Raw genomic sequence first — 18,228 nt, 5'->3', positions numbered from 1 at the left:
TGTAATATATTATTATTATTATTAGATTTCATGAGAATATGTATTTAAATTACGCTCATTGTGCATATTTTACATGTATTTGGCGATAATAACCGTTCATGTGTTTGTTTATGTGTTCAGTGTGTGTGTGTGTGTGTGTGGAGCAGCTGAGCCTGTTAGGAGGAGCCTGTGCCGGTGATGAGGCGCAGCTCCACGCGCTCACTGGCTGCTCAGTCTTCAGTGTGTGAGTCTCTGCTCAGAGGTCCGACTGTCGGGACCGATCAGCGGTCATTACACTGCTGGAGCTCTCAGTGCTCGGACCCCCCCCAACAGCTGCAGCACTAACAACAGCAGGAGCAGAGAGAGAGAGAGAGACGGAGGAGACTTTACGCACGGCTCTGTGTCGCTGAAGAGATGGAGTGCATTGAAAGGACTCTGTGAAAGTTCCTGTGGACATGGAGACGCAAATGAGAAGACAACTGATGAGAGGGAAGTCGCCCATCAGTCTCCGCTGGGTCTGAGGTGCAGCGGAGGATGACACCTGCACCCGAGACGTTGTTCCAGACCTGACATCTGTGAAGAAGAATAGCTCAAAGCTTCTGCTGCCGTCACCATTTATAGAAACTGTGCGTTTGTTGCGCTCTTCTGGCGCCACACATCTTTGCACCATCGCGGATTGCGGCAAAAGCATCAACAACAGCAGGGATTCGTCTCGCACCAGGAGGCCTGGTGAACACAGGTGAGCCTTTTGTGATGCATTTCTGAACTAAACAGGACGTGATGTTTGTTTGTAAGTAGCCAGCAGCGCTGTTCCGTGCGCGCTGAGCCGGTTATTGTCCATCTTGGCTCATGCGTTTACTGATTAGGAGAAAGACTTGGAATCCTTTTAAAACGAATCTGCACACAGACTAAATTAGTCTGTTTATTAACCATTTACAGTCAAGTTTCTCCGTATTCTACTGGCTTTACCCACACTGCCTGCCTGTTTTTACGCATCAGTTCTGGAACAGCTCCTCCTCTGAATAATCAGTGAAATTGCTCAGAGCTTTGGAAACGTTCAGATCTCCTCAGCATTCTGATTGAAAGTTTAGCTTGAAGATGTTAAAGGTACATTTCACAGAAGAGTGTGTTTGTGTGATTTGATGCCATTTCATTGAAATTCTGTCATCCTCTGTATCACTCAGCTCATGCTCATCTCTCCACCATGAGATATTCTGGATATTGAGACACAAAAGACGTCTTCTTCCCGTGAAACCAGCACTAAGGCAGTATAACCTTTGGAGCTCTGACTCACCATGGGCACTGTACTATCACTGTCGCCCGGTTCTCGCAAATCAGGCTACTATGACAACCGCCCGGGCTCGCTCAGCCACTACCCGAGCCTCAGCAGCCGCTCCCTCAACAGCCAGAAGGACCGTGGGCTGAAGAGGGGCCAGTCCATCTTCCTTCCTGCCCTCACATGGAAGCGACTGGTGGCCTCAACAAAAAAGAAAGGCAACTCTAAGAAGGGTCCCGGCGGCCCGGTGCCCCTTGGGGATCCTCTGAACAACAACAACAACATCAACATCTACCAAAATGACCCGGTGCTGCACCTGAACCGCGAGAATGTGAAGAAGTCCCTGTCGTGTGCCAACCTGTCCAGCTATGAGGGCCCAGCAGGACTGGGTTTGGGGCTCGGCTACGGGATGGGAATGGGTCAGGGTCATGGATACAGCTACAGCAAATCCCAGCAGCTTTCCTCCGTGAAAAAAGTCCCACAGGGGACAGTGACCTCATCGCCGAAGCGTGTCATCGTCCAGGCCTCCACCAGCGAGCTCCTCCGCTGTTTGGGGGAGTTTCTGTGCTGTCGCTGCTACCGCCTGAAGCATCTGTCTCCAGCCGACCCGGTGCTCTGGCTGCGGGCCGTGGACCGCTCGCTGCTGCTGCAGGGCTGGCAGGACCAGGCCTTCGTCACGCCGGCCAATGTGGTCTTTGTCTACATGCTGTGCCGTGATGTGGTGGATGGCGACCTGGTGGCATCAGAGCACGAGCTGCAGGCCATCCTGCTCACCTGCCTCTACCTGTCCTACTCCTACATGGGCAACGAGATCTCATACCCCCTCAAGCCCTTCCTGGTGGAGGCTGGTAAGGAGGCCTTCTGGGACCGCTGCCTCGCCATCATCGACGCCACCAGCGCCAAGATGCTTCGCATCAACGCAGACCCGCACTTTTTCACACAAGTGTTTGCTGAACTGAAGAGCGAAGGTGGCTGCGGGCCTCAGGACTACAGCCGGGTGCTGGATCGGTGAGAGGAGGTCTGAGCAGCCATCCTCGCTGACCGCATGCCTTTTTTGTACGCTCATGCACACAAATACTTGCACACAGACACACACAGATTTCTCCTAGTAAGGCCTGTTTGGACTTTAGATTTCATGCACTGGTTGCCATCGTCCCTCCACAGACCTCCACTTGTTTTTGTTGCTGTATTGTCCACCTGAGTTTACTTTAGTTGTGGAACCATTTGGTCCACTGGACCCCCTGCGTCTGGTCCCAGTCGTCCCAGCTGCCCCCTCTGCCTCAGCACGTGCAGGCATCCCAGCACCCTTGTCCACCTATCTGAATGTGATCAATCCGCACACACAGGGATGGATGATGCCATCAACACAAACACACACAAAACATTTTGCACATCACTGACAGAAAAGAACGACATGGCTCAGACAATATTATCCACACGGTTATGTTTTCCTGGACAGTACGAGGAGAGATCATCATGTGCCAGACTCAGACTGACGGGAACAGCTGAGAGGTCCATGTAAGGTCCCTGCTGTGATGTTTGTGATCAGCAAAGCAAAACAAACCAGTTGGGTCGCCTGCCCTGAGGGGACCGTCAAACCTCTCTCTGTATCTTATTTAACCTGACGAGTCTCCTACTGGAAGCAGATTTTGTGTCATTGTATGCTTGGACATGTGTGTGTGTGTAGTCATTGTGCAGTGGACGGCAGCCAGGGTCATCAGCTGTTTACCCCGTCCTTTGTTCCCTGCATCTTGTTGACAGGGCACCCACAGCATGGTAATAATAAGATTAGTAGATTACTGCAGCCCCTCCCCTTCTGTCAACCTCTGCCCCCTTCCTGTCCGGTCAGCAGCCCTGCAGAGCCTCAGAGGCTAATCCAGGCCAGGCTGGACCAGGCAGGACTGTAGGCACCCACACATGGGCAAAAATAACACATTGTGTGTTTGTGTGTGTGTGGAGACTGTCATGGTTAAAAGCAGGGGTTTGTTGTTGCGGCTCAGGCTTCTTTCTTATCAGTCACCCGCGTCTCCTCATCTGTCATTGAGAGGCTGTGAGGGAGCTGATGTCTGTGTGTGTCCCTGCCTTAACCCCGCTCTCTCACCAAATTATTCCCTTCCAATGAACCATTTGTGCTTCGCTAGCTCTAATCTCTACTCCCTCGGTGCATGTGTGTGTGTGTTGTGGGTCACAGATGAGCCAAAGGTTCACAGCTTTCAGTTCAGTGGAAATGTGTCATTTTAAGCATAGTATAAAGTGGAGTTTAGTTTGCGGCTACACAAAGTCTGTGAGACACAAACGTGAGCATGATATAGATGCTAATGATGTATTAGAGGCATTGGCTGATGATTGGCTGACCATGCTAACAAACTGTTAACATAAAACAAATTGTTGCTACCCTCTTTCTTTGTAGTCGTCCTCCGACCCTTTGAATCTGACCTGAACCTGAGATTGAGAACCACATGTGCCATTGTGACAATGCCTTAATCTCATTGTAGCCGGTCAGGTGGAGCTTTTGTTGCTACATGTGGCCGTCACTTCGCTCTGATGCCACCCTATATTCTCCAACCGACAAGGTCAAATGAAAAACCCTGCAAAAGATCTGACACACACACACACACACATATTCTCCTAATCCTAATCCCACAGTCCCAATCAAACAGAGAGAGGAGTGCAGAATGAAGGATGGAATAGTTCAGAATCTGAGGGTGATTTGGTGAAACGTGAATCTTGAGAGTGAAACATGGCTGTTTCTGGAGCATTGACTGTACAGCGGCCATGTTGGCCTTGTTGTTGCGGTCAGTGCAGCTCTCTCTCTCTCTCTCTCTCTCTCTCTCTCTCTCTGTGGCCTGGCTTTAGCTTTGACAAGGACACTTGTGTCTTGACTCGCCCTCACCCTCCCTCCCTCCTCCTCCCTCCCTCAGCCCAATTTCCACACACACAAACACACTCAGCTGTTGTTCCACTCAGCCTGTTACATTAGATTTGACACCCTGCACCCGCCAGCCATTGTCAGGATGAGGAAAAGCAGAATGGGCCTGTGTGTTGGCACCAAGTTGGTTGTGTTTGTGCGTGAATGTGGGTCAAAGTTAAGGGCAACATCTGCTTCCACCACGTAGACCTGTGTGTTGATTGAATCAGAGAATACGGTACGACATGTTTGAGCGCTGATATGATTAGAAGTCAGGAATAATCTGCTGTGGGTTGTCTGCAGTGACGCATCCCTCTGATCAGAAAACAAACACTCCTGCCTACATTGACTTCATCGAATCATTAAAGACGCAGACACAGAGGAACCACTGTCCAACTGAGCATTAACACAATTTGACGTAATTGGATCCTGTCTCGGGCTTTCAGTAGATCCGTCCAATCAGGAGCTGGATGGTGCAGCTGCTCCTCCAATCGTCCAATCAGGCCTCCCAAACTCAGCTGGAGCTCTAATTCTGTTCATCCAATCAAAGCCCTCGGCATGATTCCCGACCTCTCGCACTGACTGACACACACACACACACACACACACACACACACGATGCCTGTGATGTTATCTGTGGATAATTTAGGACTCCTGGTTCTACGTATTGAAATGGTTTAATTGTGGACCTGGACCTCGCTCTGTGGATGGGACCAGATCACTTCAGGTGGGCCCTAGGCCGGCTCAGATTAAGAGACTCTGGGTTTGAACAATGTGATAAAAGATTCAAAAGATGGTGTTATATTCTTCTTAATGTCAACATGTCCTCACTGAAGTCACAACATTTGAAGAAATGGGTACATGAATGTATACTGAGGGACTATTTCCAGCTGCGGATGAATACACTGTCGTTGTGTCCAGCAGCTCACTTTCATTGTGGTGAAGCAACTTGTGTTTGTATCAGCTGATTATTTGTGATTTGTTGACAGTAAGAAACATATCAACGCTCGTCCTTTGAGTCGCCACAGCTCTGTGAGTTGTGTTATTTCAGTATGCTGCTGCTGTAGGTTGAGACTGACGGTGTAAATATCCGAGTGTCTAACAAATAAGAATGAAAAACAAAAGAATTAGTCTTGCTGTGTAGTAGCATGCATGCCAGCCAGGTAGTTTAGACATGTTGTTTCTTTTTTACCTCTGCTTTTGTTTGATTTTTTTTTTATATAAATATATATGTGATGTTTTTGGTAATTTAAAACTGGATCTCAATGTGAGGAAACAGAACAGTATTAAAGTCTGCAGGTTAAACTGAAGGAAGATTTGAAAGCATGTGAAAGTTTGGTCAGCTGAACATGAGCTCAGCCTATGTGTTTGTAGCTAAACGTACAGAAACCATCAAGTCAGAGGCTATCAATAGCTTTTCTCATCAATGCACCAGCTGGTGACACAAAGGCGGCCATTGTTAACACGTAGCGTTTGTCGCCTGCGGCTCCAGCTCGGCCTGACTGTAGCAACAAAACACACGACACTTCAGAAACCCTCTCATTCATCTCCGCACCTCGCCTCTGTAGTGCCAGCGCTGGACAGATGTTAGCACAGAGATAGAAATATAACGTCTGCTGTCCAGCACCTCCTGCTCCTCCTCCTCCTCCTGCTCCTCAGCTGCCCCTGAGTTTCCATGGTTACCCTCCTCAGCCATCATTGTAACTGTCACATCAAAATGAAGCAGCACATCAGCTCGAGTGGCTGAAGTGACTGTGCCTCTTGAAAAGTTAAGAAATACTGTTGATGGGGAAAACTTGAAAAAAAAAACAAATGTGACTGTTTCATGTTTTCTGTTTGTTTCCTTTTTCATGACGATGATGTTTACTATGTTGATTATTTAATAAAGTATTGAGCTGAAATCCAAATGCAGTGTTTATTTTGATTCATCTCTGCACCTGTGAGGCTCACACACACACACACACACACACACACATTTAACTAAACTGCCTTTGTCCTCACACACACACACACACACTCTCTCTCTGCCTGTTAACTTAAGGCAGTAAATTCATGTGGGACATGAAATAGCTAAACGTGCAGCCGCACAATAGCCCCCCGTCGTTGCAGATGGCCTTTTGGCTTCCTGTCAGTTGGGGCTGCGCTCCAGTCAATCACCAGCCTCTCCCCAACCCCCCGCCTCATGACCACAGGTGGAAATGCTGCGATGTGCCTCGTCTCATCAACAGAGACGTGAAACATGAAAAGCACAAAAACACGGAGGTGCCGAGTTCAGAAAGACCTCATAAAGATGGACGACCTAAAAATCATTTGTTGCCAACATCAACTCCATAAGCTAAGCTGAGCTAACTGGCTGCTAATGCAGGTCACAGCTATGCATAACAGAAACAAACCTATTTTCCGCACCAGTATAAATGAGAGTATAAACAGTTTTTTAGCTTCCACCATCTGACAGATGTCCTCCATGAAACTGTAAGACTCAGAGATGCATTTTTCCATTCAAAGCAGCTTATACTCTGGTGAGGCATGATGTCTGCTCTCTCTGTCTGATGGTATTGGAAAAATGATTATTTAAATGTCATTTATAATCTGTTCACAATGTTAAGAGGGCAGCAGGGGGGTAGAAAAAGCATATGGTGCTGGTCTGAGCCGGGGGTCAGCGGCCGAGGCCGGGTTACACCTCAGAGGGCAGAGAGGTGAGAGAGGTGAGGCTGTGATAAGACAGAAAGAAAGAGGACAGTGACATGTGACGAGAGGGAGAGGCATGGCTGCAGATGGCCGCCGCAGCCTGACTTGCAGCTTTCTCCTGTCGTCCGAGGACACAAATCACCGGCGCGCTGCCTCCCAGTGTCACACTTCTATAGTGTTGCTGCTCTGTTCCCAGTGGCTTTCTGAAAGCCTCGGCCGCTGCTCACTGGCTTTTTATCGGCCCTGTGGGATCCGGCATGCACCAAAACCTCGCTGTCATAGAGGGCATCCAGAGACAAGCTGTGTTTTACTGCTCGCTGCACACAAATTACTGCTGCTGCATCAAAAAATGTGTCTGCCAAACTTTTACTTTATGTGAAAAAAAGCCTGAATATAAACTCCACAGGATGGAAAGCATTCGTCACTTTTTCTTCTGCTGCTGTTTCTCAAACACTTCCTGATTAGTGAGCCTTCATTCTGATGGCATGTTGGTCCAGATCGAGGCAAAGTAAAAACCAATCTCCCCCCTCATGTTACTGTAATCTGCAGCATGTGACCTCCCCTCGGGCTGATGACGGAGGGATGCTGGAAAACCTGCAGCGCTCACCAAACCGGTGGCCGGTCTGCACTGAGAGGATTTAGGAGGAGGAGGAGGGGGAATAAAACACAGCAGCTCTGGGACACATATTATATTCCCACTGGTAAATCCTCTCCAACTCATTACCAAATCCTCGCTGCAGGGCTGCTAATCTCTAAAGAGAGACGGACCAGGTGCCAGTCTTTTTGTAATGGAATTGCACGGCGCTTTAAGTGATTGCATCAACAATTGCCAGTCCTGATAAATTAGATTAGACGTAGAAGAATCCGGTTTGTTTCAGTGCTGCTGTAAGAAAAACCAAGAAACTTCATCATAATCCAAAACAAACATCAGATGATTAGACCTGATCTACATTCTAACGCACTGCTGATTGCTGTGTTGTTTATTAGAGGAAAAAGAAACCTGGCAGCAGCTGTGAATGAGAGGAGGAAACAAAGGAGGGAATAATCGTTGCAAGATAAACTCATCCAACAACCAGATGAATAAGTGTATCGTCCTCATTTGACGATTAACTCTTTTTTAAAAAAAAGTGTGTGCACGCTTTAAACACACACTGAATAATCTGTGATGCAGAGGCTTCAAAGGCTGATCTCACACTTGCTTAATAAATCAGAGCTTTTACATCAATGATTAAAGGATTACACACAAACACATGCAGCATATATGCCATAATCTCTGCCTCTGATTGAACATGATGGGCTAACATACAGCTGCTGACTGATTGGTGGAGCTGTACCTGGGAGAGGAGCAACAGATCAGCAGTCTGAAGGCCTGATGTGAGCGAGGCAGACTTGTTGCATTTTGGTGAACAAAGTCGCCTGAGCTTCCAGCTGCAGCTGAGCTGCGCCCAGATTCTCCTGCTGTGACCGAATCAAACTTTAAATTAGATTCACAATTAACTTTGTTTCGCTGCTAAATGTAATTTGTTATCAAAATAGGACATGAGAGCAAAGGGCTGAGCGGCGCAGAGGACGGTTGTTTCTGCCGGATGTTTACTTACTCTGACTAATGAGATCTGAAAATAACTAAACACAGAGAAGTGCTGAAAGTGGCAGTGGTGCTGCACAGCTGCTGACTTGGGTCACCTAGTTATTAGAACCTGGAGGCAGAGACCCAGAAACACTCACTATGATGGTGTGAATCAGGTTATTGGAGAATCTGTTTCATGGAAGGTCTGGATCCTGCTTTTGAGAGAACAAAAAAAAGTAGGAAATTGATGAGGGGAAGGAGGCATTCAAACGTCCTCTGGGTCGTTCACGCGTCATCACTAAGGGAACGTTGCAGTCAGGTGAGAGTCGTTACAGTCAGCAGAGGGAAGGTGTGAATTGGTGTCAAAAGGGACGTCGAGGCGGCTTTATTGTCCCACTTCCAAAGAACAAAGAGGAGCTGTCTGCATGAAGGGTCTGAAGCCGGTTATCTCATGGCTACGTTAAAGCTCAGTACTGGGGATGAAGCCCGGCGGAGCCGCAAGCATTGATTTTGCAGTTATTATTCTAAGTGTTGATTGGAGAGGTGTGCGGCTGTTCAGACCCGTTAGGCTGACTCATAGGTGTGACTGTGCAGAGCAGATTTTACAGGCGTGTGGTGTGAATGATTCAGTCACAATACAGAACACTGTGTTTCCACATTATGCAGATCCTTCCCATCACGCCAGTGTGTCAGAGAGCAGAATCACAGCGAGTTCAAGCCATCGCCGACAGGTCGCCGTGGAGACCGCCGGGATGGAAGCTGGCAGCGATTGACTGAGCTAATCTCTCAGACTCTCAGAGGTTTAGTGGCTGATCAGTGACAGTCGCTTCTCAGCAGAGGAGGTTTGCAGGTGTATTAACCTCCATCATGTCTGAGGTGGTGGAGGCTGAGGCCTCACAGATAAAAAGTGGACAAATTAAACTCAGTCTTAGGCCCCGTTCACACTGGAAAAAGTCAATCCAGCTAGATTAGGATTGAATCCGGATAGCCTTTAAACTGGATACGTTCAGACCTATTTTCAAATTTGGCGTGTCTGCGCTCAATCCGGCTTGTTTGTTGTCCTCCAAACTGCTTTTTTTTTTTGTCCTGTGTCGCTTGTTCCATTTTTTTTTTGGTAAAAAAAAGAAGTTTATTCCTTTGTAGCCCTGTGGAAAATAAACTCGGGGCAAAGCTGTCATAGTTCGATGGTTGTTTACATACAGCTTTTGTACGTGACCCGGACACTGTCCCTGTGAACTGGAAGTATCACATCGCTAGCAGGATTCACTAGCCGCATTTGTGTTCGGACCTGAGCCACGTTTGAGCCAATCAGGCTGGATCGAGATCTATCCGGATATATAACCAGATATATACGTTGTTCATGACTCAGAAAAACTATCCAGATATATCCAGATACGGCCTAAATCCCGCTCTAGCTAGATTGATTTCCCCAGTGTGAACGGGGTCTCAGAAACATAAACGCCTCGAACTGTACACTTACACCTTCAGTGTTGCTGTGCGTGTTAATCAGTCGAGCCGACCTGATGCAGAGGACACCAGGACAAATCCCTCTGGACGGCGAGTCCAAACCGCTGTGTGCAGACGACAGTTTGGACTTTGAGCGTGTCACTTCCTGCCGGGTGGAGAGGAGCTTTACAAACATTCATCCAGATGGTGTGAATAGTGTTTGCACTGAAAACACACAACTGACATGTTCCTCTCCTATTTTCGCTCCTTTTGCTTTTTTTTCTTCTTGCAGCCTGCTGTCTGCTCACGTGGAAAAACATTCAGGAGAAATTAACAAACAGAGCAGTCGCTTAAATAAATCTTGAATAATTTATTTTGCTCCACTGTCTTGTTTGTCTTTAACCTTTTTTTTAACCAAGGAATAATTATTCTGTTGGCATAGAATAATACAAAAATACAGCTGGAATGTTTGTATTTAAAGGCTGTGGATACAAAAAGTGCAATTATTTATGTTTGGATGAATATCTTCAACATTTTATAAACTAGCAGAAAGTCATATAAAGGTAAACTATTATCATACATGTATTGCAGCCGTGTCCTGAGTGTCCACACCAACAGAACTCCTGCAGCTCCCGAAAACATTTGAAATTTGTGTTGTTTCTGTGCTTTTACGTGACTTTTGTGTCTCTGTCGTCGAGGATGGATGGACTGTTAGTTAGCGGGGACCAGCAGAACGAAACCGTCTCGGCTCTTCTTGAAATCCGCCTGGTTCTGGCCGGGTTTGGTTTCCACGGTGACGCTCTTGAGTTTTCCTCGCATGTGTAGCTGCAGAGCAGAACGGCAAACCTTCACAGGAAACTGGACTTTTCTGATGCTGGAAGACAAAAACATTAAATGTTTATATTATATTTGCTTCCCACACTTCACGAAGCATCAAATGCCTTCACTGTGACCTCGCTGATGGGACAGGGGTTCTTATTAAGACAAACTCTTTGTCACTGATGGCCTCCCTTCATTCAGCCATCGTTGTAGTTCATGTGCGACCTCTCAGCTGCTGACAGCGTGAGTGTGTGCGTCTGCTGCACACTCAGCTGAAGATGATCCGCTGTGAAGTTGTTGCTTCCTCTCGGCCCTCGGGGATCCTGCAGCCTCAGCCCCGGCCGCATCGACCCCACCGCTCCGCCAAACACAAGCTGACCCGGCACATGGCTGAGTCTCTGCATACGAAAGGGCCTGACGCTGCGTCCGCCTACGTCACGGTCCAAGGTTCAGGGCAGGTCATGAGGGTGTTGGTCTTATGAATGCATTCAAATGCTTTGTTGTTTTTTCTGTCTAGCTTGAACATTATCTGCTATTTGTGGCTGTCTTTGGATGTTGGTAAAGTGACTATTTAAGCAGGGCTGGTTCACACATATCGGCCAACTTGGCAACTGTGTGCTGACGTACTTTGGCACGGACGGCCCAGTGTGACGATTCAAAGTGTTAGAGTCCTCCTCAAAAACATGGCTGAAAATCAGATGAACTTCATTTATGCAGATTACATAATTTTAGGAGTTATGCAACAGTCCTGGCAATCCGGTTTATCAGATAAAAATCTGAGCAGAGACACCTGAAATCAGTCTGAGTATTACATATGCAGCGTGCAATGGTGCAGTAATTAATTGTGTGTGTACTGCAAGCTCTGTGTGCGTTAATGAGACATCTGCATACAGTGAAATGGATGATACGCATATTAAACATTCTATATACAGAACTCTGTTCTGCTGCAGCTTTGGAAGAAGCAGCCTGTTTGTTGTGTTCATTATTAAGAGTATTAAACCCTTATTAAAGACACAAATATCCTGTTTGCGTGTTAACATGACAGTAAAATCACGTTGCTAAAGCTAAGCTAACTGTTTTTGCATTCAGAATGCACCACATCTGAGTTATCTACATGAAGTGGGACATGGCCGTCTCCTAATGCAAAAAGAATTTGAACTCAGTCACTGCATGTGTCCAGAGTTGTGTTGCTGTTCATCGTAAGTCACCCCAACAGGTGTGGCCTTGCTGCGTTCCCCGTTGCAGCCAGCTCTGCCCCCGGGGGCCTGGCTGAACCCCCTCCTCCTCCCCCGATAAACCAGCTGTCCAGTGACAAACCCGACACAGAAACCCGCTGACCTCCAGAGGGGTTTCTGATTTTGTTTGTGATGCTGATCTCATCGTGCCGGCTACCACCCCAGTGAAAACAGACACCCGGCGGCGTGTGTGAAGCCTGAGGCCAGAGGATGATAGACAGCCTGTGAGCAGCGATGTGAAGCTTTCCGCTAAGTTTATAAGAAAATAGGTCACGTGTTGAGTCTGACTGCATAAATGAAGTGAGGATTCAGCCTCTTTAAAATACTTTCCTAAATGGAAGACATTTCCTGACGAGTGTCTGTCTTTCAGGAACAAAAGCAGGAGCAGCGATATGTTCTGATCTGAGGAATGGGGCTGAGGTGGACGCCCGGGCGTACAACAGAACTACTGGTTACTTGTGTGACAATGAGCACAAACCTGCCCTCACTTTACCAAGTATGTCTCAGCTTCCTGATCCCACAGTGACCATGCATGATTATGTGATCCTTACTCCACCTGTTTAGATAAACAGTGAGTTATGTGCCAAGATGGCGACGGTTGGAGCCACCACACCTTCACCGGTTTGTCCCTAAGTTCATTCTTATTCTAAACTTTGTTGGAAAAAGATGCACTCACTTTCTATGTTGTGTTTCTGTGTAAATATGTGTGAGTTCATATGGGGATGATGATGCACAGCGGAGCTCAGTATATGAACCTGGTTGGCGGTCTAGTCTCTGTCAGACAGTCCTCATGCTGCAGCCGTATAATTTATGTAGACGATGCCACAGACAGAACTGGGGCGCAGCAGCAGCTCCTGGAGGAGCCCTTGGACCTCTTCCCTCCCTCCCTCCCTCCCTTCCTCTCACCCTGCCTCACCCTTTCTTCATCTTCCTTTTTTTCTGCCTTCACACACTCCCCCTCCTCCTCCTCTGCAGTAATTTCTCACATTTCTCCCTTTCACCTTCTCTATGGAGCTGGATGCTGACAGTCTGATGTGAACACACACCTCCGGTGTCTCTATTATGGATGAATTGTGGGGCCACATTATTTACAGCTGTACGTGTGAAAGCCCGACGCTGCACTGTGTTACTGATGCTGCTGGCCGCTGTGTGGGAATATCAGATCAACAGCAGCAGGAAATAATGTGCCTTCACAGACAAACAGCGTCTCTGCTGCCAAAACACATTTCAGTTAGTTTGATAGTATTGTGTCCTGGAGGACATCAGTCAGAAATACACTCTTTTATAACATTATCAGCAGTAAATAACACAAAAAAGATCAATATGTTTATGAACTGTGGCGACACTGCACCTGTAAATCCTCATTGATTAAACCATTGATTACCATCGTGACTCATACTCTCATCATGACGCACATAAAGTGCAACCTGTGGACTGTGAGGGCTTGATTTAAACTGTATTCACACACCTGTACATTGGACAAAAGCAGCAGGTTGTATATTTAATGGAACTACATACAGACTTATCCCAGCAACAGTCCAAAATCAGCTCTTACTTGGCAGCTCTGTATTTCATAAACTGTCTTCATAGATTCAATAAACAGTCCAGAAAAATGTACATTTTTTAAACTACCACAGCTGTTAACAAAGTCTATACTTAGAAGAAGACTGATGGTTAAACACATGCAGCCATTAACCTCCAGGACTAAAGCCCAAAGTGTAGTTCACCCTGCAGCCTCTAGGGGCTCCAAAAGCAAGTCAGTCCCCACAGACTCCCATAGTTAAAATGTCCAACTTTACAGCTGAATACAACATTTTTATAGCCTGGTATAGAAATCAGTATTGGTCTCTATTGATAATTATTGATAGAATTAATCAATAATTAGCAAATTGATAATTTAACAACTGTATAAGTGATTCTACTTCCACAACAGTCCAACCGCCTTGGGCTCCACCTCTTTGCCTCTGCTGGAGTTTCCTCCCAAAAGACATACATAGTTATATACTATCTATAAACACATATTAAAACTCCTGTCTACAACAACAATCTACTTCTTCCTGCTCCCATGTTTATAAGACGCATTTCACCGCATCAAGGTAAACATCTTCATCTTAATGAACTCGGGAACATGCGCGCAAACCACAGTGATGCAACAACAAAGAGCGTTTTTCCGACAAAATAAAGGAGGATGAGAGCAAGTGCAGTTCATTATTAATCCTCAGATGTGAAGCCTTGTATCAGAAGACTTGTCAGATTAGTCAACAAGCAGAAAGGAGATGACGTCTGCGCCTAACGATCCCACAAACACCGGATCAGACTGTCAAAGCACACAAACTGCCTGATGCAGTGATAACTCTCACTTTCTGCTTCCAGCACGCACACACACACGCCCGTGCAGACAGCACTTTGGGTTTCTGGAGACTTTGCACTCATGCAACAACACCCTCCATCAGATGCTGCTAATGAGAACCTTTAACAATCTGGCATCAGCACTGTGTGGCAGGTCAGGGAGGTTGTGTTTTTTCTCATGTTTCCTCAGATCTAACTCCCGCCTCTTGCCTCCTTTTCCTGTCATCTCCCTCTCTCTCCATCAGTGTCATAGGGTTCAGGTATAATTGGATCTCAGGAGGCAATCAAACTGCTGAGGTGTCCAAAGACTTGACAGAGCGGAGCGCATTCTGAGGCGGGTCAGGAACTCTGAGCGGACATCTGACCCAAACAGAAGGCTCAAGTGATGAAGCTCAGAGTGATGGAGATTCAGACTCAAAACGCAAAATGATGCTTTAGCTTGCAGGCGGTGTTTATTCTCCATGAGAGTGTGGAAGTGATAAAAAATTGCAGCCAAATGGCCACTTGAGACTGAGGCTCTGAAAGTGAGTCAATCCCCATAGACCTCCATGTTAAAAGGCCAAAACGTACAGCAGAAATAAACATGTTTACAGCCTGGACTTTTTACATAAGGGCCAGCAACTCCGCTTGAGGCATGCTTCACCTTTTTCCCCCCATTTCTAAATTATCCAGGAGTTCGGCAGAGACAGGTGCTGCCAAGACTATAACAGCCAGAGCCACCACAGTGAGCATCTGGAGGGTTGGTCCATCTTTGTGAAGAGTCCTTCGGGCAGCAGCGGCTGGGAGCGCTCAGAAAGCCGCCTGATTGTAATTATTTTCATCCACCAAAATTTTGAGTCACCACCTTGAGCAAATTTGCATTTGATTGCTGTTCTCCACTGATTTGTATGCACTCCAACCTTTGCATGCAGTGTGAACACAAAGTAAAGGAGCAGCACAGAAACAGCATACAGCCATCTGCTTGCTGTGACTTTTACATGAGTCTGTATCTCTTCCATCCCTCTGCCCCGCCCCACTACACCATCAATGTTGACACCTTGTCATCAACAGCAGTGTGTAGTTTTCCCCCCCTGCAAATTAACACTTCTCCCAGCTGCCTGGCAACCATCGCTGGGGCAACAGCGGCGTCTGCAGCCCCCACAGCGAGGACAACGCGGGCCGCTCAAGTCCTCGACAGTGAGGCGGGGGGAGCAGACCAACCCGCAGGGTTCGCTTTGGCGTCACGGTGTTGATGATCACCAGTCTCATCCATTATAATTAACATCAGCGTCATCAGTAACGGTGGGTCCACCACAACCAGCTGCACCCTGCGTCCTGAGTCTCTTCAGGGGGCATTCTGTGAAAATGACTCATACTGTAACTACAGGAGTGGAGAAAATTTGAAGAAAATACGCTTGAAGATGCAAAGCCAATGCTGTACAGTCCTACACACACACGCGCACGGCCTGAATCATCAAGTGTAAAAACACTGAAATAGCTGCAAGATTTTCTTCAGCCATGATTAAATCTCAAGACCACCAACGTGTTTTTGAGATCAGAGTGAATCAGTTTAGCATACATTCAGTGAGGGGCCACAGAGCGCAGGCGCCGAGCGTCTCTACAAATTGATTATCGATACAGAAAGCTGGTCGAACGTCATCAGGGGTGTTTTTATGCATCAGGAGCATTCGTTCCACCTCAGGTCACTGGACACTCGGCTGTTTATCAAACTGTCCACACATCTTCAGCAGAGTGACAAAGTAAACAAACAGCCGAGCCTGTGCCTCGCTGTGACGTTGTTAGAGATGAGTGGATGTGTAGCTGTCGACACTACAGTAAGGCTGTTGCGAGGAATACGAATAATGCTGAGGAATCCATTTGTTGCACTCTGAGGTGGATTTGGAGGCAGCACATGTGTCGTCTGAATTCACAAAGAGGCCTTTTGATGCAGATTCAAGGTCAGTAGCCGGCTCTCTGAGTGCACCCAGAAGGCTTTGAGACGCTCAAACAGAAAGTCCCTGAGACTTAACAGCCGTCCGGGAGCCGCCGTCAGTGCGTCTGTATAAACCTGCTCCTCCACGGCACACGTCTTTGATGTAAACCAAGCTGATATCGCCTCGCCGGCGATCACAGCACGCCTGATATTTCAAATCCGTCTCATCATCACGCTGTTTGAATTCTGATATCATGACGTCCCCAGCACCATTAATGTCTGCTTCAAATGCCTCCTGCTTGATGAGCAAGCAGCACAATGAACCTCCAGATAATCTGATATAAAACGTGTCACATGGTTTTATTACACAGCTCTTGTAATTTGCCGGTGGCCAAAATGCCATCCGGAAGGACACGTTTTATTACAAGAGAAGAAAAGAAATATTTATTACCAGCTTCCTGTAACATTAATGCTCTCTGAATGAGGCATTTGTTGAGTCGCGTGCTCATGAAGCACACATGGAAACGGACGAATGATGCCTCACGGGAGTCATTTTACACTCACGTTGTCATATGACATATATTCACATGTACACACAAGGGTCCAGTAAACGTTTGCACACATCATCGGCCTCCTTATTGAATTAAACCTTGTGTCTCTCAGGCTGCATGATCCGAGCATCACATGACCAGTCACACACATAAACCTCAACGTGAATGTCCTCACTGAAACTCCTCATTCCAATGTACCCAGAAATCAGGCCCAGAAGTTTTCTGATGGTCTGTACGCTGCATCAGGAACGAGTATGCAAAGTCTGAGCGAGTTAATTTTATCCTTAAAGTTTGGGCAACTGTTTACCTACAAACTAAACTATTAAAGTGCTTAATAAATATTGACTTGTCAAGTGTGAATTTGGTGTCCTAAAAGAAGCATTTAATTACAAAGTGAAGGAGAAACGGTGCTGTCTCTGCATCATACGTGTTTTCTAGATGATTCTGTGCACAGACACACATACACATTTTATTGCACTTTCACACATGTGCTAATGGAAACAGGCCTGATTGATGCACGACGCTGTAATTATCAGAGAGATTCAAGCTGGACCGTGTGGCTAAATGGGGGGAAAAAAAAATCACTGAAGCACATGACCTGCCAGCTCAATGGGAACTGAAAAGGAAATAGGTCAGTGTTGATATTCACTGTTTACGCCCACCTGGGTTAAAAGCTGTTGCCATAGTTACGGTAGTTTTCATCTGATCAAAAAAAAAAAAAGTAAGCATGATCCCAGACCACATATGAGACCAAAAAACTAGAACCAGAGCTGACCGAGGAGAGAGAGCACAAGCTGCCGCTCCTGTTGCTCCCATCCGGCAGGGCCGACTGTGAGGCGAACACATTGAGGACAGCCACAGAGGGAGGAAAAAAAAAAGGATGGGAGGCACAGAGGGAGAAACTGAGGAGGCTATTTCAGGCTGAGGATGACGCCTTTCACGACCTAAAAAGTGAATTTAGAAATGAAAGGGCTGATTTCGCCCACATTAAGTGACAAACTGTTGATATCCAATCAGGTCAAACAAGAAAGTCAACAAGTCCTCGACACCAGTATGAGGTCAATGTGTGTGTGTGTGTGTGTCTACACGATCATTAGAGCTGCATCACAACACCTCTCATGTATGCTTAGCGTTTAATGAAATCTCATATTTTTCCCCTTCATTTCTTTGCCACTGTGAAGAAGGAGGGGTGACCCAGAAGACTGCTATTAATGCATCACCGTTCCAGGTCTTTCCATATTCATAAATGAAACTGCTGATGTGAGGAGGAGCAAAGAAGATGGTGGGAGGAAGAGCTAATCAACACACAAATAATAGGGAAGAAAAGTGAGAAAATAAAAAGACACATCATACATCCGCAGGTGGAGATGTGGGTGCTTCATAAAGCCTTCGCCCTGGAGGCCGAGGTTCATTTATGACATCAAATCAAAGACTAGATGAGGAGGAAGAGACGAAAATATTTCAAAAGAATATTAAACACATAGAAACAAAGCACACC

General features: G+C 46.7%; 2 protein-coding genes across 2 annotated transcripts in view; one reads left to right on the top strand and one right to left on the bottom strand.

Annotated features, from left to right (window-relative positions):
- The first annotated feature begins 248 nt into the window (after positions 1-248).
- On the top strand, positions 249-5,849 carry LOC114432663 (cyclin-dependent kinase 5 activator 1). Its single transcript, XM_028400819.1, has 2 exons — positions 249-718; positions 1,164-5,849. Exon 2 carries the CDS (start codon positions 1,275-1,277, stop codon positions 2,265-2,267), a length of 993 nt encoding a protein of 330 aa, XP_028256620.1. The 5' UTR covers positions 249-718; positions 1,164-1,274; the 3' UTR covers positions 2,268-5,849.
- A 4,365-nt stretch (positions 5,850-10,214) lies between these two features.
- myo1g (myosin IG) overlaps positions 10,215-18,228 on the bottom strand; it is a 30,452-nt gene continuing 22,438 nt past the window's right edge. Inside the window, exon 22 of the mRNA XM_028399403.1 lies at positions 10,215-10,738. Coding sequence (XP_028255204.1) covers positions 10,576-10,738 — 163 coding nt within the window. The 3' untranslated portion in view covers positions 10,215-10,575. The remainder of the gene's footprint in view (positions 10,739-18,228) is intronic.

Source organism: Parambassis ranga, chromosome 2 (genome assembly GCF_900634625.1).
Source record: "Parambassis ranga chromosome 2, fParRan2.1, whole genome shotgun sequence".
In the NCBI taxonomy this organism is placed as follows: domain Eukaryota; kingdom Metazoa; phylum Chordata; class Actinopteri; family Ambassidae; genus Parambassis; species Parambassis ranga.
This window is presented reverse-complemented; position numbering and strand designations above follow the sequence as displayed.

Coding starts and splice junctions, on each gene's coding strand:
- LOC114432663 (XM_028400819.1), top strand. CDS start 1,275: ATGGGCACTGTACTATCACTGTCGCCCGGTTCTCGCAAATCAGGCTAC.